Below are 26601 nucleotides of genomic sequence, written 5' to 3'. Positions count from 1 at the left end.
AAAAAGTAGCAATAATCGTAAAAGGGTATTGATAGGCTTGCTAAAGTAACTAATTTTAGCTGTCAAATACTTTTGTATTTTGAAGTAAATTAGTATAAATTTGTTTTTACTTTTATTTCGAAAAAGTAGCAATAATCGTAAAAGGGTATTGATAGGCTTGCTAAAGTAACTAATTTTAGCTGTCAAATACTTTTGTATTTTGAAGTAAATTAGTATAAATTTGTTTTTACTTTTATTTCGAAAAAGTAGCAATAATCGTAAAAGGGTATTGATAGGCTTGCTAAAGTAACTAATTTTAGCTGTCAAATACTTTTGTATTTTGAAGTAAATTAGTATAAATTTGTTTTTACTTTTATTTCGAAAAAGTAGCAATAATTGTAAAAGGGTATTGATAGGCTTGCTAAAGTAACTAATTTTAGCTGTCAAATACTTTTGTATTTTGAAGTAAATTAGTATAAATTTGATATTATTTTAACTCCCTTTGAAAACCTCAATTTTCCATACAGAGGGAACGGGAATAGCATCCAATATTCCCTGACAATGGTTGCGCATTCTCAGTTCCCTCTATATTTCGAACGAAGCTCTCATCGGTCTTTTTTTTTAATACTAAACGTTTTTTTCCTGTCACTTTTAGCTAAAATTTGGGTTTGCCTCAGGAAGAATGGCATCATTGATATTCCAGACCATCTCATTGATTTCAAGGAGTGGTTTGATATAGTCTGGGATTGGTATCTCCGATAATTTTTTGAATTTTAGTGGCTGTTCCTGATCTTTACCAAACATCAGTGGCTGGTGTTCTCAGTTTGTATTATTAATATACTATATATATAGAATACATATAAATAAAAAACGTATTCTATTGGCTAATTGTCCAGCAGAAAATGATTTTTCCAGCAATTGAAATTGTCATAATCTTCTATTATGAGCTTGATAGGTATTTGAGCAGAGCAACAGACACAGAAGAAGTAAGATAATATATACAAGCTATTGCAAGTCATACAGTTAGTATATCGAATGAAAATTCAATTAGATTATTGGTCATTTTACTGGATTTCGGACAATATATCAACGCTCGCACCTTTTTATATCATTTGATAGTATTGCGCAGTAAAATATTTCATACCTTTGTAGTTAAAATTCTGGAAAAATTTTGGTGGAATATTTTTTTATATGGAAGAAAAGAAATTTACTGTCGTCGTTATAGGCGAAAGGTATTCTGGCAAAAGTACTTTCATATATCGAGTTATTCAAAAGGTATTCGATGCTGAACGTCAAGAATCAATAGCAACTTCCGTGATTAATTATGAAAGATTATATCATGATGTAAATTACAAAATTCAATTTTGGGATACACCAGGTACTATGAATTCCTTAAATTATACAAAGTCCACATTCAAATCCGCATTTATCGTTCTTGTTTTCTTTGATCCATCACCATTAGAGGAGCATTCCGCTCCAACTATCGAACATTTACCAGATTGGGTGAAACTTGCTAAAGAATCTGTCGATAACATCTATATTGTAGCTTCATTTTCCGATTTATGGGAAAAAGATAATCCACCTTATGACAAACGTAGTTATGAGAAGAAATACAAAGGTATTCCGATGTTTGAAATCTCTAGTAAGACTGGCGATGGAATTGAATTACTTTTAGATTCTATTTGTTATCTATATGAACAAAAGGGACAAAACGCAGATAGAGGTGTTAAATTAACTGAGAAAAAGAAGGATGGTTCATGCTGTAAATAAAATATTATGAATTTAAATAATTTTATATAACGTTTTTAAAATTATATATAATCTGAATCATCGAAGAAACCAATGAGCCAATGTATCTATATTTTCACAGTTTGTTTCGATTATAAGGAATAATATTTAATTTGATAAAACATTATTCTCTTCGAATTATATTTAATCATGCACACAGATGGTATCATGCAAGGAAGTAATTTGCCGCATATATTATTCAGAGCATGAAAAATAAACCGAAATAGATTTCAACATTTGTTAATTAACCGATTGATACTTATTAAGTCGGTTAAAATGCAAGTTCAAAGTCAAATATAATAGTTATCATTAAGTATGTTGATCAAATCCGCTTTAATTTGATGAAACAATTTAACAATTTTTTATTTTTCTAAAACTATAAAGCAATTTTATAATTTCCAGATTCTTCACAGCATTTACATGTTAATGATGCAATTTTTATGAAATATCGATTTTGGCAACTTCAAAAAATAATGAGAATTTTCCAAGAAAAAGATCTTTAGCATGGCATGCATACTAGCTACACAAGTCTATACACAGCTTTATCAGACCAAAAATTATGTACGACGGTTTTTGTAAATTTTGACATAATTCTCCAATTCATCATGTGAAAACGCTGAATACTATTAGGCAAATCTATATAACAAATATTATCTTTGATTCGGATTTTCAATGTGAATTATGGTTGTTCTCAATTTTTTGAATTCTTTTTCAAGACTATTTTTTCAATCAATCAACCATTCTTCTAGAATGGTAGCCCAAAACCATCATGAATCCAAGTCAACAAGACAGAAGTTCACTGCTGAAGAAGATGCTCGTTTAATAGATCTTGTTAGAATCCATGGAAACAAAGCTTGGAAGAAAATTGCCTCCATTATGAAGACAAGAACCACAAGACAATGCCGTGAACGTTATATTAATTACCTATCTCCAAATGTAACCAATGGCCCTTGGACAGCCGAAGAAGAGCTACTTCTCATTGAGAAAGTCCAGGAGATGGGACCAAGATGGTCTAAGATTGCAAAGTATTTCCAATCCCGCTCAGATGTTAACATAAAGAACAGATATGCTCTCTTTGTTTCAAAGGGAAGAGCTCCAGCTCTCCAACCAATCCCAAGAGAGAAACATACTAGCCAGCTCAGATTGTAATACCAAATCAGGTTGTAGCACAAAAGGATTTGGTAATTAGTAGTCCAATAATTAATGAACAGAAACCTTCAGTAGACGAATTAATTGATTCGCTCTGCAACGAAGAAGAAGATCAAGATCAGTCATATTTTATTCCTAGTGATCCAGAAACCATTTCTTGGAACGATAGTTTCGATTTCTCTGTCTTGTAATTCAATATAAAATTGTTTATTATGCTATTCAATTTTTTCAATGATTTAAGAATGGAACCTCTGAATTTTTATCCATTATCGAAATGAATTATTAAATATTCTATGTAGAGTTGTTTTCATAAGTTTTATTTTTGAACGTGCTTCTCAAATTTTATAACCTCTGAATAAGATACGATAATTTCTTTCAATAATTTCAACATTTAATTTTTCAATATGAATAGTATAAAAATGGATTTTTATCCAATAAATTTAACTCAGCGATAGATCAATGCAATAATTACCATACTTTTTGATCGTTTTCCTAAACCGAAGTTTTAAATAGATAAATTAATGCTATTTATTGGTAAAGCAAATGATGTGGATTGCAAATATTCAGTTTTTGGAATTATTACAATGAAAATTATTTTGCCAAATTTAAACCATGATATTTATTAATATTTACTCATAAAATTAAATCTCATATAGCTATGACTTTCGAAAATAAAATATATTCAGGAAATGATTGAAAGATTTTTCCATCTTTGAATTCCTTGTCTATATTCAGATAATAAAACAGTTAAGATCATATACTACTTAGTGTAAACTATTTAAAAATAAATCACATACTTTATATTGTTGGAGTGAATCCATAATCTATAACATACTTTATTATTATTCGCGATTTGATTGATGCGTTGTGAGGATGCAGACTTGACAATTCTGGGGCATTTTGGCAATTCTTAAAAAATTTCAGGTGAAATTGGCGCCCTTCGGAGGCCAATTTCGCCCAATAAGATAAGCATATCATATACATATTTCCGGAGAAGACTTACATGGCAAATAGATTTCCTACTAATCATGAAAATTATCATTCCGATCATAACGATATAAAAATTATTCCATCATCACTTGTGATTAGGAAAAAAATCGATGATAAAGGTGATTGCGAATAATTTTCTTTTGGGTTTTAAAAAGCCATCATATGGGGTTTTGATTGAAAGAATACATTAACTTTGAATGTCGATCTTTTAAGTGAATGTTATCCCGTTCTGCCTTAGGAATACCACACCTCTTTTGTAATATCTCACCAAACTTATCCTTTCAAAATGTTTGTATTTCTTTTCGCCTTAGGAATACCTCTTACCTTTGGTAATATCTTACCAAAACTTATCCCATCAATATGTTTGTATTCCTTTTCGCCTTAGGAAGGCCGCTCCTATTTGGTAGTATCTCACCAGAAGGCAGGTTTTGGAAAGTTTTTTCAATTAATGATTTCCATAATAATGCGAGTCCCGCAGATCCAAAGTGTAATCATGAAGATCCTGGTTGCCAGTGGAATGAAGGAGTTCAGGGTTATAAATGCACTAAGGTACAAGATAACGCTAACGATGATGATGATAGATGCTTTGGATATTTCGAATACACTCGAGATCCTGACCATTTAATTGATGAAGACTATATTACCGAATTTAAATTCAGATGTGAACTTACTGGCGGTGGAAGATGCCTTTTTGATATTTCCACTCCTTCTGGAATCTCTATTCAAAAATATATTTATGCAAACCAAAATGATGGAAATGAAAATATGTTAATCTACAACAATGGAAAACCATATAAAGGTAGTATTAATGTTAGAGTTTATCTTCATCCTTATTCTACTGATACAGTTTTCAAAAATGTATCAATTATTCCTATTAGAACAGGTCTTGCTCTTGTATCTATTCCAAATTATATTGAAAGTGATACTAGAACAGAAAGATTACCAACAGGTAAAAAAACGCCAATCCAAACCCAAAATGGATTAACAGCATACAGAGCATCAATCAAATTGTACAAAGAGAATGAAAAGATTCCCGGTTTATCAACCAAAGTCTTACTAAACAGTTTCAAACTATCTTCTACTCAGAAGAAGTATACAGAAAAACTTACAGGATCGGAAGATTTGAAGCTTCTCTCTCCTATCATTGCAAATGACCAATATATTATTGGTGTTGATATATTTAAGAAAGATTTTTTCATCGATTGGACAGTATCTGAAGTAACAGATGCCAGATATATGGCCGCCTCATCATTAACTTTGAATATAAAGCCGCTTGAAGATCTAGAATAACTGAGCCAAAATTTCATATATTGTGATTGAAGCATCTCCGAAATCATATCTCGATGCAATGGAAATATGGCATAAAGCATTCCCAGAATTATATGGAGACAATCCTTATGGAAAAGCATCGATTGCAGTAAATGCAGATACAAATGAATGGAGCTGCCATCAATCCGATATTGTTAATAAATATGGTGCAAAATTAATTTGGGAGTCATCTACACCGCAAAAAACAGTAGATGGAACATTAAACTTCAATGAAATTGACCCATATTCTATCAAAATTACTCAAACAAAAAACACTACCACTTTTGACCAGAATTGTCCTGATACTGCAGAAGAATGTAAATTAGTTAAGAAATATGGTATACGAGATTCATCCGGTGCTCTAAGAGGTACTCAAGAAAATGATTATCTTTTATGTCCAGTTATTTTATCGGATGAGGTTATAGAATACCAGCTAAAGAGTTATTATGAAAAGAAAGAAACAATTTGCTATGATGGCGTAGCAATTCGAAACTTTGACCAAACATTTGCAAGTTATGGCCTCTCTCATGATGTTATTAAGACTGTCTCTCCATATGTATTATATACAGATAACGATGATCAAGAATACATCAATTCTTACTGTGGTATGTTTAAAATTTTAAAAAAATTGGAAAATGATTCTCCAAAAGGCTTCATTGTTGAGTCCCATAAAATTTATCCACAAAGTGCACAGTTCATTGGTTCAGTTCTCTACAAGCATCGACGACGTGAGCAATATAGTATTTTCCAAGATCCAGATAAAATAGGCCTTTGGAACACCCGATTTTCTCTTGGCTCGAAGGTCATTTCTTTAATGGATGAATTAGGTTCGGATTATAAAGAAGACTGGATGTGCACGGCTCCGGTCATTGGCGCAATGGTCACAGGCATCAAATATAGAGAAACTGAGAATATTTGGCAAAATTACTCTGCTTTATTTACTTACCTTAATGCATCTTATGATAGATATGGAACATTGTTTAATGACATTTTCGACGATGCGACTTACATGGCAAATGGAGATAGCAGAGTTGAAGAAAATCCATTTTTCTATTTTGCTGTATATTGCAAGAATGATGGCTCCAATTGTTACGCAAATTTTGTTCACTCTAAGAATGCTAACACAAAATATTATATAAAAATGAAAGATACTGATGCAACTTGCAATACAAAACAAGGTGATGGTGTTTCATGCACAAAGTTAGAAGGACGATAAGATCGTAAGCACTTTTATCAAAATCCCCGGTAGAAAATTTGTCATTTTCATAGTCTTTCATGTTTTTTGTTTTCTTTAGCCTAATTACATCAAAGCCCAATGATAACGACCTACTTATCACACAAGATATGGTCGACAAGATCAATTCTAATTCTAACTCATCATTTAAAGCCCATTTATATCCAAAATTTGCAAAAATGACTATTAAAGATGCAAAAAGATTTTTAACACCAGTTCGTTCACCACCAAAGAAACAAGGCTCAGCCATCCCTGTTGGAGCTGATGAAACAAGATACAAAGGAAATAAGAATTTCATATTTGCAGGAATCTGGCAACAGGATCTTAGTACAACCGACGAAAAGACATATAATGTTCCAATTTATGATGTTACCAATCTCTGCTCCTCCTGGGCCCCTTCAGTTACCTCAGCTATGTCAGTTTCTGTTGGACGCTGGGCCAACAGGTTTATGAACTTCTCTCTTCAGTTTGTACTTGATTGCGACATACTCGGAGATGCTTGCATTGAGAGATCAGCCTTAAATGCTTATTCATTGTTCTGGAAGACAAAGATTCCAGAAGCTTCAAGATGGGATGATCCAAATTCGAATACAAGCCCAAGAAAATCCAACCTCCAGGCTCCTGTTTCTTCCCTTACAAGCGAAATTTGCTTAAATCCAACAGGATGCTACCCAGGAACTACTGGTTGCAGCCGTTCATACGCTCTTACAGGCAGCTGTGATCCATCAGATGACGAAAACAAGTGCCCAATCTACTTCCTTTACAATTGGAGGTGGATCAAGTCACATTTGTTCGAAGTTGGCCCAGTTACATCATCAGTATTAGTTCAGTCCCAGTTCTTCTCGTATGATGGTGGCGTTTACTCATCAGCTGATGCTACCGGAGAAATTTTGGGTATGTTGGACGTAACAATCTACGGCTGGGGCCAGGAAGATACATCAGTCGATCCAACAGCCACAAAGAAGAGATGGTGGTGGATTTCACCACATCTTGGCTGCGATTTTGGTATCGCATACGACGATATCTCAAGTTCCGACTCTGCTTACACCATCTCTAATGTTGCAGCTAGACACGTCAATGGCGGAACTAACTGCGCTAAGGGATTCATGAAATTCAACCGCCGTTTCGATGACTCTCTTATAGAGAGCTTCGCTATTGGCCCAACACCATACAACTTCATTCCAGGAGAATGGCTAGTTCAACAACAGGCACAGTAATTTTAATTTGTTTTATTTTTATTAAAACTTCTTTCATTTGAGTAAAAACCTTGTATTAATCTGATGATTTATGTAATTAGTTTTACTGTTTCTAAAAGAGATAATACTCAAGTCAAATTTGAAAATATCGATTTTGTAATATTCATTGTATTTATCAATATGTGGAACATTAGTATATGATAAGGCTTAAAAAGCTATGGTAGATCTATTTCTTAGAAAACGGCCAATAAATGGAATACATCTCAAAATGATATTTAGAAAGTTAGCTTTAGAATATTGTAACAGCAATATGTATCAAATAGTCTGTTTATTGGTATAAAGGATCATTCAATAATCAACACAAAATCGAGAACCAAATTTTATAAAATCATCGATCACTTTAACATGATCATATTTAGAAAGGCATTGGTTTATATTCTCGAAAGATAAGATTAAAAAGTAAAATTAAAAGATAATTAAAATAAAATTAAGTTTTACAGTTTATTCTTTGTAGTTTGTAACTTCAGATTTAATGAGTGGTGCAACAGCAGCAATGAATTGCTTTGAAAATTCCTCGTAACTGAATCTTGAGCATGAATTTCTGAATTGAAGTCTTGCAGAGTCATCGCACTTGAAAGCGACCTCGAGTTTAGCTGCGTATTCATCAGCTGTCAACGCGAGGTAGTTTTCGTCCTTGACAATGTCGTAAAGTGGTCCGGCAGACTTATTGCAGAGAGGAATGAGTCCTGCAGCAAGATATTCGACAGCGCAGATGCCGAAGTGCTCGTTGTACATTGTATGGAGTCCAACACTGCTGCGAGCGAAGTATTCGTTACGGAGAATATCGAAATCGCAATTTGGAACGAGTGTAATAGGGAGTTTGTCTCTGTCGATTTCTTCCTGAAGTCCGTCGAGTAATTTCTTGTCAGCTTCGTTACGGCAGCCGCCAATTATGTACAATTTCATATTTGGATGAGTATCTTTGAGTCTTCTGATGATTTCTAGCTGTAGAGGAAGGTTCTTTTCTGGTCTGAACTGCTGGACACTGATGATTTGTTCAGGAATTCTGTTTTCAATTGGTAATTTGCTCAAATCAGTTGTATCGCAAGGTGGGAAGAGAATAATTGGATCACGACGGAAGATTTCTCTTATGTGGTTACCTGTCCATGTGGAGTTCACTGTGATAACATCAGCAAAGTAGCCGCAAAGTGAATAAATGAAAGCAATGATACGATAGTATATAATTTTGATGGAAGTAAGGACTTTGGACTTGGCTATTTTTTGATTATTGTTGTACTGATCGTTTCCTGATGAAACTGCTTTGAGCATATCTGTTGAAATGAAAGGATAATGAATGTATAAGATAACCTTGCATCCGCCAAAAAGCTTCCATACGATGGATGCAAATGGTGCTCCGGTGGTATCAATGACGATAGCTGGAACTTCTTTATTCAAGCACTTAAATGCGTAAACGAGTGAGCCAATTGCTTGGAAGATGAGAGTGAAGTGCTTGTAGTAGCCTGGTTTAATGAAGTCAGCACTGCCAACATTGACGAATTTGATATTTGATGGGATATTGATCTTGAAAACTTTGTTTACCTTTTCTTGTGCGGAATCATTCGTAGCATCTTGGGCAAACAAATGCATTTCTGGGAGGTGTTCCTTAAGGGCATCAACTGCTACCCATAAAACTTTTTCACCGCCGCCGCAATCTAAGCAATTTGGATGGAAGAATGTAACAACATTCTTACGCTGTGATCTGTAGTAGAATGCAAGTGCGACAAGAGCTATCGCAACTAAAACAAACAACCAGAGAACCCAAATCATTTCTTATTTTTGTTTATTTGGTTGCAAATTTTGACGCAATTTTACAAATATGTAAAGCATTCAAATGTTGTGAACTGTTTTTTATTTTCAATAATTTTTAGAACAAAATACGAATCAAAACCAAAAATGCATCTTTTATGAATAATTTTTGTCAAAAAATATTTTCGTTATTTTTTGATGGGAATTCCTTTAATTATAGGGATTTCAGGTCCCACAACATCTGGAAAATCAACCATTTCGGAATCTATTGCGAATGACTTGCATTGTCCAATACTATGCACTGATGATTATTTTAAAGTTAATCCTGAAATGCCAAAGACGTATTTTGGAGATATAGAAGTGATAAATTTTGATAAAGTTGAATCTATTGATTGGAATATGCTAATCGAAGATATTAAAACTCGCTATGAAAATGAAAAATATTTAATACTAGAAGGCTTTATATTATTCGGACATCCTGATATACAAGATTATGTAAAAATGCTTATAAAGATAGATTATAATGACGATGATATGGAGATAGCTCTTAATCGAAGATTAACACGAAACGGATACAAAAATATAGAAGACTGTGAATCAAATCCATATGAAACTAGAGAGAAATTCTGTAACTTTTATTTTAGAAAGATTGCTTGGCCACAAAGAAAAGAAAATGCGAAATTTTTAATTCCTTCAAATTGGAAGAAACCCGTATTAGAATTGTCTGCAATAGATAATTTGGAAGCAAATATTGAGAAATCACGACAATTTGTTTCACAAAATCTTCCATCCAATTGTTTAATCATATGAAGAAACATATTTAGCACTCAACTTCAGCTTGTTAATTTCACTATCCGAAAGGACTATTTCAAAACCTAGTAGCTCATATTGTTTGTTCAAAATGTACCAAATTTTTCAAATTTGGTACTAAATTTATAGTAAATATTTCTGTCTCGACATATTATACGCTAGTATGAAAGAACTCCATAATGATATGTCCTTAATGCTTCTTATTAGCAAATGGTTGGTTGGCATTCTTTTTTAAAAATGGATAAATAGATAAAAAATGGACTTCAAAAACGGTTCAACACGAAATGGTGATACATTTACACAAATTGGCGATCGCCTCAATTTTGACAATTTGACAAAATGATTTAGAATTGATTTGATGATTTTTCTTGAACCACACACGAATTTTATGATGTAAAATGCGAAAAATAAAAATTACAAAATCATTATAAAAAGTGACTAATAAAAAAACAATGTTTAACTTCCTCAAATCTAAGAAAGAGATTCTTGTCAATGACATGAAAGAAGTTTATGAAGGACTCAAGGGTGCAGCCGAAGGTCGTATGAAATATGCAAACGGTTGGAAAGATTTCGCAAATTACACAAAAATTATGGTTTTATCTCAGAATTCAACCATCCAACCACAAATGGATCGCTTTGTTGACTTATTCACAAAGGTTGCCGAATGCCAACAGAAAATTGCAGAAGCTGAACTTCGCAATGCTGAAGATTTCAACGACGTTTCAGAGAGATTCGCCGTTGTATTCCGCAAGAACAACGAATACAATGATCAGAAGAGAACATTCCGTGAGTACGAAGCTAATTTAAAGGACGCCATCGCCAAGAATGAAGCAGAATCAAAGAAACCAAACTATGCAAAGTCACAGCAAAAGCTTGAAGCAGCAATTGAAAAATACAAGAGTCTTAAGGCCGAAGCTCTCGAACTTACAAAGCAAAGACTAAGAGATGTCATTGAAGCTCGTGAAGCTTACAACAAGTTCAAAGTTCGCAGATTCCAGCATGGTTGGATATTATACGGTCAAACTCTTAGAGATGAAAGTCAAAAGGAAGCATCATACTTAAAGCAAATCGAAGAACTTCTTCTTAGCCTCAAAAGTGACCTTGAATCTGGCAAGATCTCTGAAATTCAGGATCAAATCCAGACACATATTGAGGCCGCACCAGAGCCAGTCGATGTCGTCGCAGCTTCTCAAGCTCTCGAAGCACCAGCACCAGAAATACCACAGCCAGCCGAAGAACCACAACCAGTTGAAGAGCCACAGCATTATGATGAAGCAGATACTGCTATAGATACTACCCATCCAGCTGTCAATCCTTTCGAATAAAATCTTTTTAGTAATAATACTATATAGTATATGATTGCAAAACGTTTTTCTGATATCTACTTAATTTATATGTTAATATTGAATTATTTTGATTAATTACCTTATTTATCAAATAATCGCATTATGTTTTTCAGTATAGACTCTCTTAAAGGAAACCCTTTTTTAAACAAGACTTTTAGATTATAAATATATAGTAAATGTTCTTATTTATTGATATTTTTGAAATCAATTCTTTTATTTTCCACTGCAATCATCATTTTGCTATAAAAAAATAAAGACAAGAAATGAATTTATTTAAAACTAAGGGTAGATGAGATGATAAATTTATCTCTTTCAAACCGCAATCCTAAAAAAATTATCGATATGACTTTTTTACGGATATAACCGAAAAGTGACACTTAATGTCTGCTGTATATATTCTCGACAGCAAAGGACGTATCCTTATCAACTTCGACTACAGAGGCGAAGTCGATATGTCCATCCCAGATAAGTTCATGGCGCACATTCAATCAAACGACAAGATCCTTCCAAACCCAGTCTTCCGTGTTGATGACTGGTGCTTTGCATACATCGAGCGCTCTGGTCTCTACTTGCTTACCGTCACACGCACAAACTCAAACGTTACACTTCTTCTTACATTCCTTTCTTCTCTTGTTAAAGTCTTCGAATACTATTTAGGAACACTCTCTGCCGAAACAATTATCGATAACTTCTCCCTTGTCTACGAACTTCTCGATGAAGTTATGGATTATGGCTACCCACAAATTACCGATCCACAGTCCTTGTCCGAATATATCCAGCGTGATAAGCCACGTGACATCAACGCCCAGCCAAAGACAGTCCCAGTCTCCGCTACAGGTGTCGTCAACTGGCGTAAACCAGGCCTCGAGTACGCAGTTAACGAAGTCTTCGTTGATGTCATTGAGAAGGTCAATATGCTTGTTGCCAAGAATGGCGCTGTCATCCACAACGAAATCGTTGGTGAGATCAACCTTGCTACATACCTTTCAGGTATGCCAGAACTCCGTATCGGCCTCAACGACAAGATCCTCTTCGATCAGAACGGAAACGGAGATCACCAGACAGATGTTTCCCGTCGTGTCTTTGAGCTTGAAGATATCAAGTTCCACGCATGCGTTAAGCTCTCCCAGTTCGAGCGCGACCGCTCCATCACATTCATCCCACCAGATGGCGAATTCAACCTCATGAGGTACCGCCTTTCCGCTGCTATCAAGCCAATCATCCACATCGATTCTACAATCGAACGCTATAAGAGATCTCGTGTCGAAATGCTTATCCGCGCCCGTGCTCAGTATCGTCCACAGTCTGTCGCTCAGAACGTTACAATCCGTGTCCCAGTTCCTCCGGATGTCGATACTCCAAAGGCTCAGTGCACAGCTGGTCGTATGAGATACTCTCCAAACGATAACGCTCTCGTCTGGACAATCAAGCAGTTCCCAGGCCGCAAGCAATTCTCCCTCCGCGCTCACTTCGGCCTCCCATCCGTTGAATCTGAAGAAGAAGAATCAAAGCGCCCAATTGTTGTCAACTTCGAAATCCCATTCTTCACAGTCTCTGGCCTTCGCGTTCAGTACCTCAAGGTTATCGAACAGACTGGCTACCAGGCTGTTACTTGGGTTCGCTACCTTACAACAGATGGCACTTACGAATTCCGTACATAAAAACTTCGAGATTTTTCCTCCTTCATTTATTAAAAAAATACGAATCGATTTTTTTATATAATTTTTTTCAAAAAAATCTAATTTTGATAAATTGACTCGTAAACTTAGGAATAAACTATTATGTACCGCAATACAATGAATGTTACCAAAATACATGACAATCAAAACAACTCAAGCTCTACAAAGGCTCACGTCAATATTAAATAACATTGTCATTGATCCATTTAGATATGATTTTCTTTTCCAATAAGTAATGTATCGATATGATCTGCGCTAATAAGATTAAGAGAATTTCATCTCAATGATCGATTTTATAACAAATAGGTTGAAATCTCTTTGTGTTAAGGTCAGGTAGGTGGGGCTTCCAGGCGCGTTGCGCCCTCTAGCCCATAAGAAATTTTGCCCAAGACCCAAGAGGAGGACCGAACCCCAGCCGACCAGCCGGTGACAAAACCAAAACCGTTGTTATTTACATCATATTAATGGTGTCACTTTTTAAATGTCACTTTTTGTGTCGCTTTTCACAAATTATATATGTTTTCATGTTTTGTCACTTTTCTGTTACTTTTCGGGTAAAAACATTTTTATTATTATATATAAATGAATTTTACAAAACCACCGTTACCGTTCTTTGGAAATAAGAGTAGATGTAAAGATATTATATTGAGAGAACTTAAGAAACTACCGAATGGTCTAACATTTGTAGATTTGTTCGGTGGAAGTTTCTATATATCCCATTTATTTCATACCGTATTTCCTGACTCAAAGATTATATGCAATGACTTCGACAACTATATGGACCGTCTCAAACATATTCCAGACACAAACAATATATTGAAAGAGTTAAAGAAAAGATACCTATAGGTAAGATGGAACGTATACCATTAGATAAGAAAAATATTGTGAGAGAGGTTTTGAAAAAAGCAGAATATATAGACTGGGATAGTATATCTGCTAGACTATTATATAGTGGTGCTATAAGAGTTCATGACATTGAAACACTTATGTCAAAAGTTTTATATCTTAACTATACAAATGTTTTCAAAGAGGACATAGAAAAATATATTGAGGGTATAGAGTTTGTGAGATGTCATTGGACAGAGTTGTATGAAAAATATAAAGACAAGGAAAATGTTTCTTTATAGTGGACCCGCCGTTCTATAACACATGGGATTTTCAATACCAAGTAGACTGGACTTTGAGAGACTCTTTAGAAACTTTAGACGTTATACATAACCATCCATGCTTTTACTTTACATCCGATAAAAGTGGTTTGGAAACCGTTATGAGATGGTTAGAGGACATACATGACTATGAGTTTATATATGACAAGATAGAATATGAGAGAGGTCCTATAAACTGAGAGAAAGTGTCACAATAAAGAAATTTTATTAGTAAGTAAATGTGGTTTGAAATAGGACTACTTGTTTTAGGTTTTTTCCATTGTGTCATTTATTTATTTGACGTGGCAGAAAATACAGAGAATATGAAGATGAACCAATGCCTGCAAATGTTCAGTATATGTACTCGTAAGAGATATTTTTATCTAATATTAAATGGACGCACAGAACTTAGCGAATGCACAGCAACCTGGACAACCAAACCCAGAGAATATTCCAAATGAAGTTAGAATACAAACTGCAATGGCAAACTATGGTCAAGTGCCAACAGATGTACAAATGCAAACTGCCATGTCAAATGACGCTGCGTTAGGTTTGCCACCATGGTATGCAAATATGAGATGGAAAGAGTTTTATACAAACCCTGAAGTGGGATATAAACAACTTTATGCAGATGACGCGAACACATGAGTTGACCCAGAATATGTTTTCTACCAGAGGAGAAACAGAATGTATGAGCTCCAGTTAAAGAATGCTATGGAACTCAACAGGAAACGTAAGAGACTAGGCGGACATTAGATTTTTACCTATAGTAAAATGGGTTTCTTCAGTAAGATAGGAAACTTCTTTCGAAATGTTGGAAGAGGTATATGGAATGGAATAAAATCTGTCGGAAGAGGAATTTGGAACGGAGTCAAAAATATTGGTAAAAGAGTAGGTCAGTTCGTTGGTATTATACCTAAAGACCCTGAACCAGAAGAACAAGCTCCTGTTATACAACAGCCTGAACCTGCACCACAGTCTAGTTGGCAACCAAATCCAACACCTCAACCGTATTAAAAAATTATATTTTTATCGTTCGATAGTAGTTGTATATGAAACTAAGTTCTAAGTAAAACGCATGGTATAATGGAATTATTCTTTTTCTTCCATCTGTAGTAAACCATACTTGAAAGTCTGAAATACTTCCACTCGGCGGTTCATATAACTTTGTAGGTTTTTCGTAAAAGTCATTCATCAGACATAAGAAAGAGTTTTGCGCACCAGAAAATGAAGCATGAACAATAATAGCATCTGGGTCGAAAATATTTTCATATGTTCCATTAGGTTTTTCGACTTCATAATAGTCCGGGTGTACTGGATATGCTGCAGGATGATTTAACATCCTCATAAATCTATACCATGCCAAGTTGTTATATTTTGTAGAAATATAAACGTTTTCTCCAAGGTCTTCTATTTTATTGATTTTAACAGTTGCATTTTTCCTGTCATAAATAATATCGAGATGGTATTCTCCTTCGTCAATGTTAAACTGGTTTGCATATTCAATATAGATATCGTTTATTTTTTCTTGAAAAAGCTTGAAGAGTTGTTTCTAAATTTATAAGCAAATTAACTTGTAAAAGTTTTCCTTGTTCAAATTTCTCATACATACGTTTTTCTTTGTTATAGTATCGAACTTCAAAACCGACCGTAAATGGGAAACATGTATGGCTTCTGAAATGAACTTCATTCTACGAAAGCCAATAGCTTTTGTGACGGATGGGTCTCTTAACCATCTTAATGGGTAGTCAAAACGATAGCCTTCATGCTTTACGGTATCTGTCTCAAACTTTTGACCGACATTAGTAAAAGTTCATCTAATGGTTTAGTTGTAGCAACTCTAGAATTTTCTTTTTCTATTGAAGCATATTTTATCTATAATAAAAATGTCAAATGAAACAGCGTCTATGAGAGAAATACAACACAACCGACAACTCATTATGCAAGCTCTAAATAAGAACACAACAAACTTTTCAAACTATTCTAAGATATCTGAGTCATTGAAAGGGGTGACTTAAAACTGACAATAAACCCAATGACAGATGAGTTTCTGTTTCAAGACAATAAGAACCATACTGTCTGTATAAATCCAACAAAAGGAACTTTAAACGAGAAAACCTATAAATGAACTTCGTTTGAAAGCAGATGTTGACAACAAAGCTGACAAAGAATATGTAACGATGCAATAGCAAAAGAAGAAGAAAGAGCTAACAATGCTTATGCAACAAAAGAACATACTCATCCTGAACTAGCAGACAAAACATATGTTGACAATAAAATGTCAAGTGAAGTGACAAGAGCTGAAAACGAATATTCTAAAAAGACTCATATACATTAGTTAGTATACATATCATGTGTACGGAGGCACTGCGAGCCTCCTTACCCATTATATGTGAATTTGACACTTTACAAAATCGTTAACGTATATTTTACAACACAAACACAAACACCAACTTAACCTTAAATATTTACAAAGCCGCCAATCACTTCACTTCACTAACGTTTTCACAAACGACTTCACTACTGTAAAAAATAAACGTTCTCACTTACAAAAGTATTGCAACTCCTCCCATTGCTGTGCTTCACACAATACTTCATATTCTTCAGTATCGCTGCTGTCGCTCCAATCGTCAGAGTCAAAGTCACTGTCAAAATAAATGTTAGTAAGTTTTGACAAAGCTAATGAAACACGCTTACCGTTTGTATCGTATGCTTGTATAAACTTTCCATTCTTCATTCCTTCATAAACGCTCAAACTAACTTTACCCTTTCTCCCTCGTATCTGATAGAATGTATTTTCACGAGGAACGAAGAACAAATTCTTGAACTCATGACCGTTGTAGTTTGTTATCTCAATAGTTTTCGTCATTTATATAAAAATAAATGATATCACCACCCTCACACGTATGAAAACATAGCACAAAAATAATGTTTAGGTGAAGTGGTGAGATTTCACCTCTTTTTTCACCCTGTTGAATTCATTGCTTTATAACTCTCTTCCTTGGTTTCTTTTTAGTTGCTTTCTTCACGTCTGTCTCCAACTTGACTGTCTTTCTTCTTCGCCGTAATGATACCATTACTTCCACCAGTCAATGGGTCAAATGGTCTTTCATAAGGGTTTCCATACATTCCATAGGACCATGGAAAACGCTGGTGGAGAAGAAACATTTTCTTTAGTTCCATCGAATCTATTTAAATGCATTGTTTCACCTTTCATCTGGTCATTAAAGTCTTTTGCGTGTTTTGCAAACTCATCGTCCTTTCCTAAAGCATTTTCTGACTCAGTCGCAACCAAATTGGATGCTTTATTTATGAGCCCTATTTTATTTAATCTTAACTTCTTTGCAACCCAGCCTCCAATCTTTCCTTTATTTGCATCTAATGTCTTCGAAACCCTTCCTCCACTCATTTTATTTACTGCGTCATAAGCTCCAAGTGCTTTTGCTCCAAATGCTAATGCTTTTGTTCCCATTGCGCCTAAAGCTGCCCAAGCTACCATTTACACCATATTAAAATCATCTCTCTTCAATATTATCTCATAAAAGTTCTCGTTACTGGAGAAAGTCAATGAAACATAAGCGTTCTCATTCATAAACTTCTTTCTTATATCATCTATACGCTTCAAAATGTCTGAACAATTGCTAACATCTTCTACAACAGTTATTTCATCATGAATGACCTTCAAGAACAAGCTCATTTAATATGCTATTAAAATCATCTCAATAATGAGTCCATCCTTTCCGTCTTTGGTAGCACAACATCTTTCATTGAAGAAGGTTCGACAAGTCTTATGTTAAACTTACTGACAAAGTTTGTTATACTATAATGCTTCGGCGGCGAATACATGTAGTTTGAAAGACATAATATAGATTCTTCAGCAAATTCACTTATACTGGATTTTATAACAATGTTCTCACGAGACCAAATACCACCAATTGACAATCTTGTAAGCAATCCTGCTGAACCTTCTACTGTAAACGTCGATGGTAACATTCCACGAAGGTCATCTATTGACATCGTTGAGTCACTGAATTTAAATATTTTCTTAAAGCAATCGTCATTATCTAACCATGCAATAGCTTTGAAGTTTTCATTCGAATATACATCTGCTTCATTAAATGTAAACCTGACTTCTTTGCAGAGACGACTTTAAAATCTATTGAGTTTGTTTCAAAATTATATGCTATGGTAACTTCTGAAGGTAATGGATGTCCTTCCGCAGTCAGTTGTTCTCTCACTACCGTTTGAAGCTTTGTGTTAAAAACTTTCATGTCATCTCCTGTCTAGTTCACATACACAGCAACAGGAAAACTATCTTGCTTCTTTGTTTCATCATTATATCTCAAAACATTAAAGTTCTTCAATAATATTGTTCTTCCTGCTGGAATACTTCGAACCTGTCTGATTTCAATAGCTTTCTCACCTCCTACATACTCTACCCAGTGTCTTGGATATTCATAAGTATACTGACTTTCTTGAATTTTGGTTGGTTTCATCATAACGTGTTCATAGTATATCTTTATACTCTTGTCAGTTAGACTCGGTGCTATGTTCTGAATATTTCTGACTTGCATTTTTAATGGAGATAAAATGAAGCATTTAATACATGACGTAGATGAAGACATGAATGAAACTACAGACAAACTTAACTCTTCTCTTATTCTTCCTTTCAAAGATTATGATTCTGTTCAAATGGTGTGTATTTCTATTGTGGAAAGATGGGTTCAGGTAAGACATTTAACCTCATTCGTCATATACTCATAACAGAGCGTTTAGGAAACGACTCTTACTATGACCAAATCATTATATCAGCAACTTCAGACTCTATGGACTCAACAGCGAAAACATTTATGTCAAAAGTTCAAGCCTCTGTCGTTAAAGTTCCAGACAGTGAACTCATTGAATTTCTTCAACGTTACATTCGACGTAAGAGGAAATATTATGCCATCGTGATTTTACAGTCAGGAATGCAAAAGACTTCTGAGGAGATGGAAAGAATTATTGACAAACACCACTTACGTCAATACTCAGGAGTTTACGATATGAAACGACTTACAAACTACATTCTATCAAAACTTTCAAAATACCCCTTCAAAAAGTATCCTTCAAACACTCTGCTCGTTTGTGACGACTTCGCCGGAAAAGGTTTAGTGTCAAAACCAGACTCACCATTAGCTAACATCAACTAAAGTCAGACATTACCATTTAACTGTAGCAATACTTATGCAAACATGGAGGTTTTTAGCTTTAAACATAAAACGTCTCATAACTGACTTCGTTATCTTTCAAGGTTTCTCACGCTATGATATTGAACTCATTTGGAAACAGTCAGGTATAACATTACCTTTTGAAGAAATTTGGGAAGCATATAAGTCTCTCATCTCTCCTCGTTCATACCTTGAGATTCATATCATGACTAATACCATTAAAGTCAAAAATATTCCATGGGAACGACCAACATTGTTTTAAAGTTTAACCTTCAATTGACTGATGGTAAACAAATTCCATGCATCTCTGTCGCCATTTCTGTTAATATTTTTGCTGTCATTCATATCATCCACTTCCCCATCCGTTAGCTTTTGAGGATATGCGTTAGAATAGCTGTTCTTAAATGAAGGCTTTTCACCTTTGAGAGCATAAACTCTATAACTTTCTGCATACTTTATGTTTGAACCTCCTGAGCCATCATTGACATAAATTTTTATAGGCTTCCACCCTTTGTTCATGTTCCTGCTTCTTCCCTTAGCTCTTTTGTTCAGTAGTTCTACATCTTTATACACAGCACCTGTCTCAGTGAATTCAACAATATTTTCATTCGTTAGCTTTACATTCAAACCCTTGTCGAGTATATTGTTCATTTCATACATATAAAAGGTTTTTATTCTATATGAAATGAGAAGCAAATCCATCTTAGCTGGTGCCGTTAATGTTCCAATTGAACCAACATCAAATGTTGACTCACGAACGACAAACAATATTGTCATAAAGAACTATAGTTCAGAGTGTTTGAAAGAAAAAGAACCAGAACTTAAGTCGGTGAATTTAAACACAGCTTCAAACGCTAACGCTACATCAGATGTTAAGTTAGAGTATCCACCACTGGACCAAATTCTTTCAAGAGAAGCCAACGACAACCCTTACACAAATGTTCAAACAAATCCTTCAGATAACGTAGACCATTACCTTCTTCAGTTATACCAACAATTTTACTCAAAGACGATAAGAAGCTTTTGGTAAATCTTATAAGCAAGAACCAAATAATTCTAACAAAGGAGGACCTTGAAAATGTTATATCACGAATAACATGGAAACAATGTGTCATTGACTATCTCGACCCTGAAATCGAATGCTGTGGTCAAACGCCACCATTCATGAAAATAGGTAACATCCGCATCATTGAAACACCAGGAACTACAGGAGTTGAGTTTAAGTATAAATATTCGAACGAGTATACAAAACTATCTACTGACTATAAGCTTTGTTTGAAATATGTTTTAGTAAATTAAAGCAGTCAGGACCTTCGATCTTGGCGCTTTGCGCCGTCAGTCAAAAAATTTCAAGTTAGCAATTTGTAATATCTATCCAAAACTTCTTCAATAGTATCGAACTCATCTTCATAATGCAAACCTAATCTTATTGACTTGGTGCAGTTTTCACTAACACAATATTTTTCTGTTCTCTTGACTGACATAACTAACTCATTTGTTTCATCAAACAGCAACAACCAAAGTTCATGACCTAATACATAACATTCATACTTTATATTTTTAGCTCTGAGTTCTCTTGTAAGCTGTTGCATTTAATATTTTCTAAAAAGTCAACTTCAACAGTCATTCGCACTGGTGCCTTCAGTTCTACAGGCTCTCCTTGAAAGTCAACAAGTCTGAATTGCATGTCTTTCAAATTATGAGGACTAATGCGAACCCATTTACCTAAATGAGTTGCTATGACAGGAACGTTTGGAATGAACATTGAATTGACTGCATAACAGAAGGATTTATATTCTACTGAACCTTTACTATTAACTCCTGAAATGCCTGTGACATTAGCTATTTTAGACTCAATGTATAAACAATTACCATAACATACGTATGGAACAGATTTCATCTCAATCGTTTTGTCAACACTTTTCAAAGGAAATGTCATATGGTATGCTCCCAGAAGCAATTGAACTCTATGACTCATTCGTGTTATCTTAAACTCCTTCGCATAACTGAACTTCAATGTTCCCTCAGAAGAGAGTTCGACATCTATTTGTCAATAGTTTTCATTTATGAGAGTATATATGACTCCAGCAATTTTATCTATTCTATACCCAGCTCTGTTAGGAAATGTTATAACACTTCTTTGTCATCTATTTCAATCTCTATGAAATCTGTTTCATCTGTTATGACAAAAGTTGCGATAGTATTGAAGTCAACAACTCTGAAAGCAAGCGCTTCATTCTGAAGACCTAAGTTTGTTTGTAGTTTTACTATTCCGTATTCGTTTGGGTCTGTACTTTGCAAATAGAACAACATTTTATTCTCATTAAAATATGACTATTGCTGCATATGCGTATGAAACAAATGAAGCAAGAAGAGCACATGAACTAGTAAACGAAAACTCAACTTTAACCATTGAAGGCAATGATTTAGTCATTGACGATGGAAAAACTAAAAAAAGTCATTGATTTCGATACTTTTAACACTTATGACCCATTCATTACAACAAGCAAGGTTCCCATCATAAATGATGGAACGGTGCAATATATAAATTCTACAGTAGATGCCTCATTAGTGAAAGTATTAAATGTTCTTATTGAATTGTTAAAGAGCTTTCGATTTGACGACAACATTAAATGCCTAAAGAATTTAGTCATGAATGAGAAACAAATTCTCGGCGTTGCTGATAGCAGTAATGATGTACACCTTATGACATTAGAATATTATAACGAACATAAAGATGAACTGAAAGGAGAGAAGGGTGACACCGGACCTCAAGGACCACAAGGAATACAAGGAATACAAGGAATACAAGGACCTCAAGGCGAAAACGGTTTGGATGGTGAAGATGGAAAGGATGGAAAAACTGCTAAATCATGGATATGGAACCTTATAAATACTGGTTTAACAGCTGCTTCATATGGAGTTCTTCAATACCAAATCGGAAAGATATGGGCAGTACTTGGTGAAGAAGTTTTAGATGACGTTAAAAATGCTTTGAACTTCATTTCAAATGGTTCGGATACTATTAAAACTTTATCTGGTTGGATGCAAGAAACAAGGAGTCAAATAGATACTGTAAGACGTATAGCAAACAATGCACGTACGAGATTGGATACTTTACGAGAAGCACAAAATACACTAAAGGAAGCAAATGATATTCTTGGCTCAGTATCAGACATGCATGAAGATTGGCTTAAAGGTATTGACAAATCTTTAAAAAATCACAGTCAGTCTATTGCTGACTACAAGAAAAGTATAGATTTTTTACATAGTGCTATGGACGTACATGATGGAAGCATAAGGAACTTACTTAATGCTAACAATAACTTACCAGGAACTATTAAAGCATTTATAAAATCCTTTGTAAAACCTGGTGCTCTAACATTTAGGTCTTTGAGAGCAAGAGCATTGAAGTCAAGAGATGCAGAAACTCCAACAGAACCTACAGAAGGAACTGAAACAACAGAACCTACAGAAGGAACTGAAACAACAGAAACTCCAGAAGAACCACCAAAACCAACAGCTAATGAAATATTGTTCGAATATTTTCCAAGGTACTCTGTTCTCATTGCATACATTCAAGAAATACTTAAGAAAGCAGACTTGACTTTAGGAGATGATGAAAGTTCTGTATATCTTTCGTTCCAGTTTCAAATAGCAGAACTTTTGAGACAGATATGCTTAATGTATGACAACATCTCTGATTTCACAAGATATGATGACGACCATGACCCCGAACACGGTGAAGAAGAAGTTTTACAAACATCCATTAAGACAGGAAAGGTTTTAACTCAAAGTCTCATTATTGACACCAAAGATGGCGAAGTGGACGTTCTTCAAGAGCTGAAGAAAAATACTTCTTCGGAGGTGGTGGTAGGCATGAACTTGAAATAAATGAGATAGAAGAGAAATTAGCCGAAAAAGCAGATAAAAACCATGTTCATTATATAAGTTCAGACGAACAGATTATAACGGACTACCATGGATATTTAACACAGGATGAACAAATAAGCACTGAAGATGTTAATGAAAGAAGATATAAATACATTCGTGCTAAAGGTTATGACATACACTGTACTGTACAGTATGACACAGGTAAAGCACCAGAAGCATTTGGTTATAACAATGAAATTTATGCTTCATACTTCTTTGTTAACGGTGTATTAGTTGAACCAAGATTTACATTGAGAGTTAAGGCAAAAATAACTTTTGAAGATGCTATTAAAAGTAAAGCTGACAAAGATGAACTTGACGCAACGAACAAAGTTTTGAAATCTCATAAACACAATATCTCCGATATAAATTCACTTCAAGCTACATTAAATAGTAAAGCTGACAAGAACCATACACATGAATCCTTCACTACTGTTAGAGCAGACGACATAATATTGAACTATACCCTTGGTTCAAGTGCACCTTTAGAGAATCCAAGTACAAGCGTAAAAGATACACTAAACTCCTTAAATAGTAAATGTATGAACATTGAAGGTCATGTCAGAAACTTTGAAACACATGAACTACCAGCAATGTTAGATAAAAAAGCAGATAAAGAACATACACATAACTCCTTCTCAACTGTTGCTATAGAAAGTATTGAAGGAACGGTTGGCGGAACTGGTGGGGAGGGCGGAGCCCCGCCGCACGCGGCTGCTTTATATTATAAACCTCCTAACTTTCCACAAGGTTTAACATCGAATGAAAACATAACAACGAAGAAAGAAATTAGCTGTAAAAATGTTTATGTCATGGATGATGAAAATAATGTTAAATTCACTGCTCAAGATTTATATGATAAGAAAGCAGATAAAACAGAGCTTCAAACATTAAAGACTGAAATACTTCAAACATTATATCCTATAGGCTCTATTTATACATCAATGAACTCAACAAATCCAGCAAGCGTTTTAGGTTTTGGTACATGGCAGCAGATTGTAGACAAATTCTTATACTGTGCTAACTCTTCAAAGCAAACAGGAGGCTCAAAGAAAATTTTAAAAGCAAACTTACCTGCGCACACTCATACAGGAACTACAAACTTTTCTGGCGACCATACACACTCATTAAGAGACCACCCATTATACAACTCAGAATATGAAGCTGGCAATGACGTTTTATCTCCATCTTATAACAATTCAGCAAAAAAGATTTTTCGACCAACTGAACCAGGAGGAAATCATTCACACACTTTCACAACAAATCCAACAGGCTCGGGTGCAGATTATATGCCACCATTTGTGACTGTATTCGCATGGTACCGTGTTCAATGAACGCGCTTGAGCCTAGAATAAAATCTTTAACTTTACATAAATGAGCTTGAAAGAAGTATTCGAACAACATCCATGGAGGTCATTTAAGAAGTTCAATGAAGCAGCAAAAAGTTGGGGATTTACTAACAGAGCTGAAGTTAAAACGTTCTTTGACAAAAATGTTGTACATCAAACAAAAATAAACCCTTACGACTACTTTTTACCAATTTACTCCAACACTCCTGACGCATACCAATTTGACACTCTCATTCAAAGCAGAAAAGGAGGACATAAACCATTCCTCATCTTCATTAATGTTAACACTCGCAAAGCATATGCATATCCAATGAGGAATAAAGGAACTCGTGAAGTGTTAAGAGTTTTACAAAAGTTTGTAGCAGAACATAGCCCAAGTACTTTAACAATCAGACCAAGACAGTGCATACCTCAGCAATGAAATCACAGATTTTCTCATTAAGCATAACATAACTCACTACACTACTGAAGACCATAACCATAACATACTCGGCATCATAAACCGCTTCATAAGGACTCTCAGAGATTTAAATCAAGAGCGAGACTTTACCGAAGAAACAATGAAACATTTTCTCGAAGTATAAAATTCCTCAACACATTCTACAACAGGACATACACCAAATTCAATGACACAACAACAAGAAGAAAAGTATATACAAAAGAAACGAAGCCAAACACAAAAATATCAGAAATTCAACACAATTTACTCTCATTCCTGGAACAAAAGTTCGTGTAGTTCTTGACGACAAACCATTGACAAAGAAACATTTAAGGTTAAGTCGAAATTATTATATAGTAGATTCAACGCAAGGTAATGGATATCTTATAAAAGCTGCTGACGACTCATCATAGCATTTTACCCTCGTCATAAATTAGTCGAAGTAGTATAATGGCAAACTTGCTAAAACCATTGACGAAGCAAAGCGAGGAGTGGTTATTGAAATACTTGGCTATAACATAAACGATGACACTTATAAAGTAAGATATGAAGGAGGCGTTGAAGATGTTATACCATCTAAGAACTTGAGAGAGTCAAAGCCAACACATCTGGGACCATTAGAGCGGGAGTACTGGAAAGACAAAAATAAGCCAGAAAGAATAAGAAAATTCTTCTAAACTTTTTCATTAGATGTAAATCAGACATGAATGAGAACAGTCATGTATTATTAATGTTTTCATAAATTTACACCAAAAATAATGTTTAGGGTAGATGGTTAGATCTCACCTGTTTTTTCACCTCTTTTTTCACCCTCATGAATTTTCATGAATTTTATATATTAATGTTTTCGTTAAGCCACTTTGTGCCGTCAGTCAGTCAGTCAGTCAGTCAGTTTAGGAAAGACTTTAGAAAGTTGTTGGAAAATAAGTCCTGGGAAGAGTATTATAAGGCATTTTGTGAAGAATATAGCAACAGTCTGAATTCAGACGGTTGCTTTTTATACAAAATTCATGCAGGAAATTCTTGAGTTTTGGTTGAAAGAATACGGTCGAGCCACTTTTGGCTCCACCTCAAAACAAGCATTTTATGAGCTTACTAAGGGCGTTATAAGTGAATTCAAAGGTATTTACATACATCCTGACCTCGTTCATTTTGTTGCTGAATTCAGCAAAAATAATGTTTAGGGTAGATGGTTAGATCTAACCTCATTTCTACCCTCATTTCTACCCTCATGAATTTTCAT

At 34.7% G+C, this 26601-nt stretch overlaps 11 protein-coding genes and 7 pseudogenes across 18 annotated transcripts, besides 4 other annotated features; 12 read left to right on the top strand and 6 right to left on the bottom strand.

Annotated features, from left to right (window-relative positions):
* Window positions 1-652: part of a mobile genetic element that runs on past the window's edge.
* Window positions 623-652: a terminal%2Cinverted (terminal inverted repeat of MuDR-3_TvMULE3 transposon ID:TVAGG3_0030700).
* A 518-nt stretch (window positions 653-1170) lies between these two features.
* TVAGG3_0030690 (P-loop containing nucleoside triphosphate hydrolases family) lies at window positions 1171-1749 on the top strand (the record flags this gene model as incomplete). Its single annotated transcript, XM_001305556.2, has 1 exon — window positions 1171-1749. One exon carries the CDS (start codon window positions 1171-1173, stop codon window positions 1747-1749), a length of 579 nt encoding a protein of 192 aa, XP_001305557.1.
* A 316-nt stretch (window positions 1750-2065) lies between these two features.
* On the top strand, window positions 2066-3243 carry TVAGG3_0030680 (RNA polymerase II transcription regulator recruiting protein; the record flags this gene model as incomplete). Its single annotated transcript, XM_001305557.1, has 1 exon — window positions 2518-2916. One exon carries the CDS (start codon window positions 2518-2520, stop codon window positions 2914-2916), a length of 399 nt encoding a protein of 132 aa, XP_001305558.1.
* A 1023-nt stretch (window positions 3244-4266) lies between these two features.
* On the top strand, window positions 4267-5196 carry TVAGG3_0030670 (spectrin binding; the record flags this gene model as incomplete). The annotated part of the gene is made up of 1 exon (XM_001305558.1): window positions 4267-5196. One exon carries the CDS (start codon window positions 4267-4269, stop codon window positions 5194-5196), a length of 930 nt encoding a protein of 309 aa, XP_001305559.1.
* Window positions 5197-5254: 58 nt separating this feature from the next.
* On the top strand, window positions 5255-6430 carry TVAGG3_0030660 (spectrin binding; the record flags this gene model as incomplete). Its single annotated transcript, XM_001305559.1, has 1 exon — window positions 5255-6430. The coding sequence occupies one exon, from the start codon at window positions 5255-5257 to the stop codon at window positions 6428-6430; it is 1176 nt and encodes a 391-aa protein (XP_001305560.1).
* A 128-nt stretch (window positions 6431-6558) lies between these two features.
* TVAGG3_0030650 (cysteine proteinases family) lies at window positions 6559-7665 on the top strand (the record flags this gene model as incomplete). Its single annotated transcript, XM_001305560.1, has 1 exon — window positions 6559-7665. The coding sequence occupies one exon, from the start codon at window positions 6559-6561 to the stop codon at window positions 7663-7665; it is 1107 nt and encodes a 368-aa protein (XP_001305561.1).
* A 408-nt stretch (window positions 7666-8073) lies between these two features.
* On the bottom strand, window positions 8074-9501 carry TVAGG3_0030640 (glycosyl transferase; the record flags this gene model as incomplete). Its single annotated transcript, XM_001305561.1, has 1 exon — window positions 8146-9471. The coding sequence occupies one exon, from the start codon at window positions 9469-9471 to the stop codon at window positions 8146-8148; it is 1326 nt and encodes a 441-aa protein (XP_001305562.1).
* A 1203-nt stretch (window positions 9502-10704) lies between these two features.
* On the top strand, window positions 10705-11589 carry TVAGG3_0030630 (uncharacterized protein; the record flags this gene model as incomplete). Its single annotated transcript, XM_001305562.1, has 1 exon — window positions 10713-11585. One exon carries the CDS (start codon window positions 10713-10715, stop codon window positions 11583-11585), a length of 873 nt encoding a protein of 290 aa, XP_001305563.1.
* Window positions 11590-11981: 392 nt separating this feature from the next.
* TVAGG3_0030620 (AP complex subunit mu family) lies at window positions 11982-13314 on the top strand (the record flags this gene model as incomplete). Its single annotated transcript, XM_001305563.2, has 1 exon — window positions 11987-13267. The coding sequence occupies one exon, from the start codon at window positions 11987-11989 to the stop codon at window positions 13265-13267; it is 1281 nt and encodes a 426-aa protein (XP_001305564.1).
* Window positions 13315-14823: 1509 nt separating this feature from the next.
* On the top strand, window positions 14824-15186 carry TVAGG3_0030610 (annotated as a pseudogene). Its single transcript has one exon. A coding segment is annotated over exon 1 (363 nt).
* Window positions 15187-15204: 18 nt separating this feature from the next.
* Window positions 15205-15447, top strand: TVAGG3_0030600 (serine threonine-protein phosphatase family; the record flags this gene model as incomplete). The annotated part of the gene is made up of 1 exon (XM_001305565.1): window positions 15205-15447. The coding sequence occupies one exon, from the start codon at window positions 15205-15207 to the stop codon at window positions 15445-15447; it is 243 nt and encodes an 80-aa protein (XP_001305566.1).
* Window positions 15448-15451: 4 nt separating this feature from the next.
* On the bottom strand, window positions 15452-15937 carry TVAGG3_0030590 (annotated as a pseudogene). Its single transcript has one exon. A coding segment is annotated over exon 1 (486 nt).
* Window positions 15938-16972: 1035 nt separating this feature from the next.
* TVAGG3_0030580 (uncharacterized protein) lies at window positions 16973-17299 on the bottom strand (the record flags this gene model as incomplete). Its single annotated transcript, XM_001305567.1, has 1 exon — window positions 16973-17299. One exon carries the CDS (start codon window positions 17297-17299, stop codon window positions 16973-16975), a length of 327 nt encoding a protein of 108 aa, XP_001305568.1.
* Window positions 17300-17434: a terminal%2Cinverted (terminal inverted repeat of Maverick-1A transposon ID:TVAGG3_0030170).
* Window positions 17300-26601: part of a mobile genetic element that runs on past the window's edge.
* On the bottom strand, window positions 17641-17929 carry TVAGG3_0030570 (annotated as a pseudogene). The gene has a single exon. A coding segment is annotated over exon 1 (289 nt).
* Window positions 18131-19004, bottom strand: TVAGG3_0030560 (annotated as a pseudogene). The gene has a single exon. A coding segment is annotated over exon 1 (874 nt).
* On the top strand, window positions 20323-20936 carry TVAGG3_0030550 (annotated as a pseudogene). Its single transcript has one exon. A coding segment is annotated over exon 1 (614 nt).
* On the bottom strand, window positions 21190-21615 carry TVAGG3_0030540 (uncharacterized protein; the record flags this gene model as incomplete). Its single annotated transcript, XM_051220429.1, has 1 exon — window positions 21190-21615. The coding sequence occupies one exon, from the start codon at window positions 21613-21615 to the stop codon at window positions 21190-21192; it is 426 nt and encodes a 141-aa protein (XP_051105415.1).
* TVAGG3_0030530 lies at window positions 22290-23323 on the top strand (annotated as a pseudogene). The gene has a single exon. A coding segment is annotated over exon 1 (1034 nt).
* On the top strand, window positions 23636-24904 carry TVAGG3_0030520 (annotated as a pseudogene). The gene has a single exon. A coding segment is annotated over exon 1 (1269 nt).

This window comes from Trichomonas vaginalis, chromosome IV (genome assembly GCF_026262505.1).
Source record: "Trichomonas vaginalis G3 chromosome IV, whole genome shotgun sequence".
Taxonomy (NCBI): domain Eukaryota; phylum Parabasalia; order Trichomonadida; family Trichomonadidae; genus Trichomonas; species Trichomonas vaginalis.
This window is presented reverse-complemented; position numbering and strand designations above follow the sequence as displayed.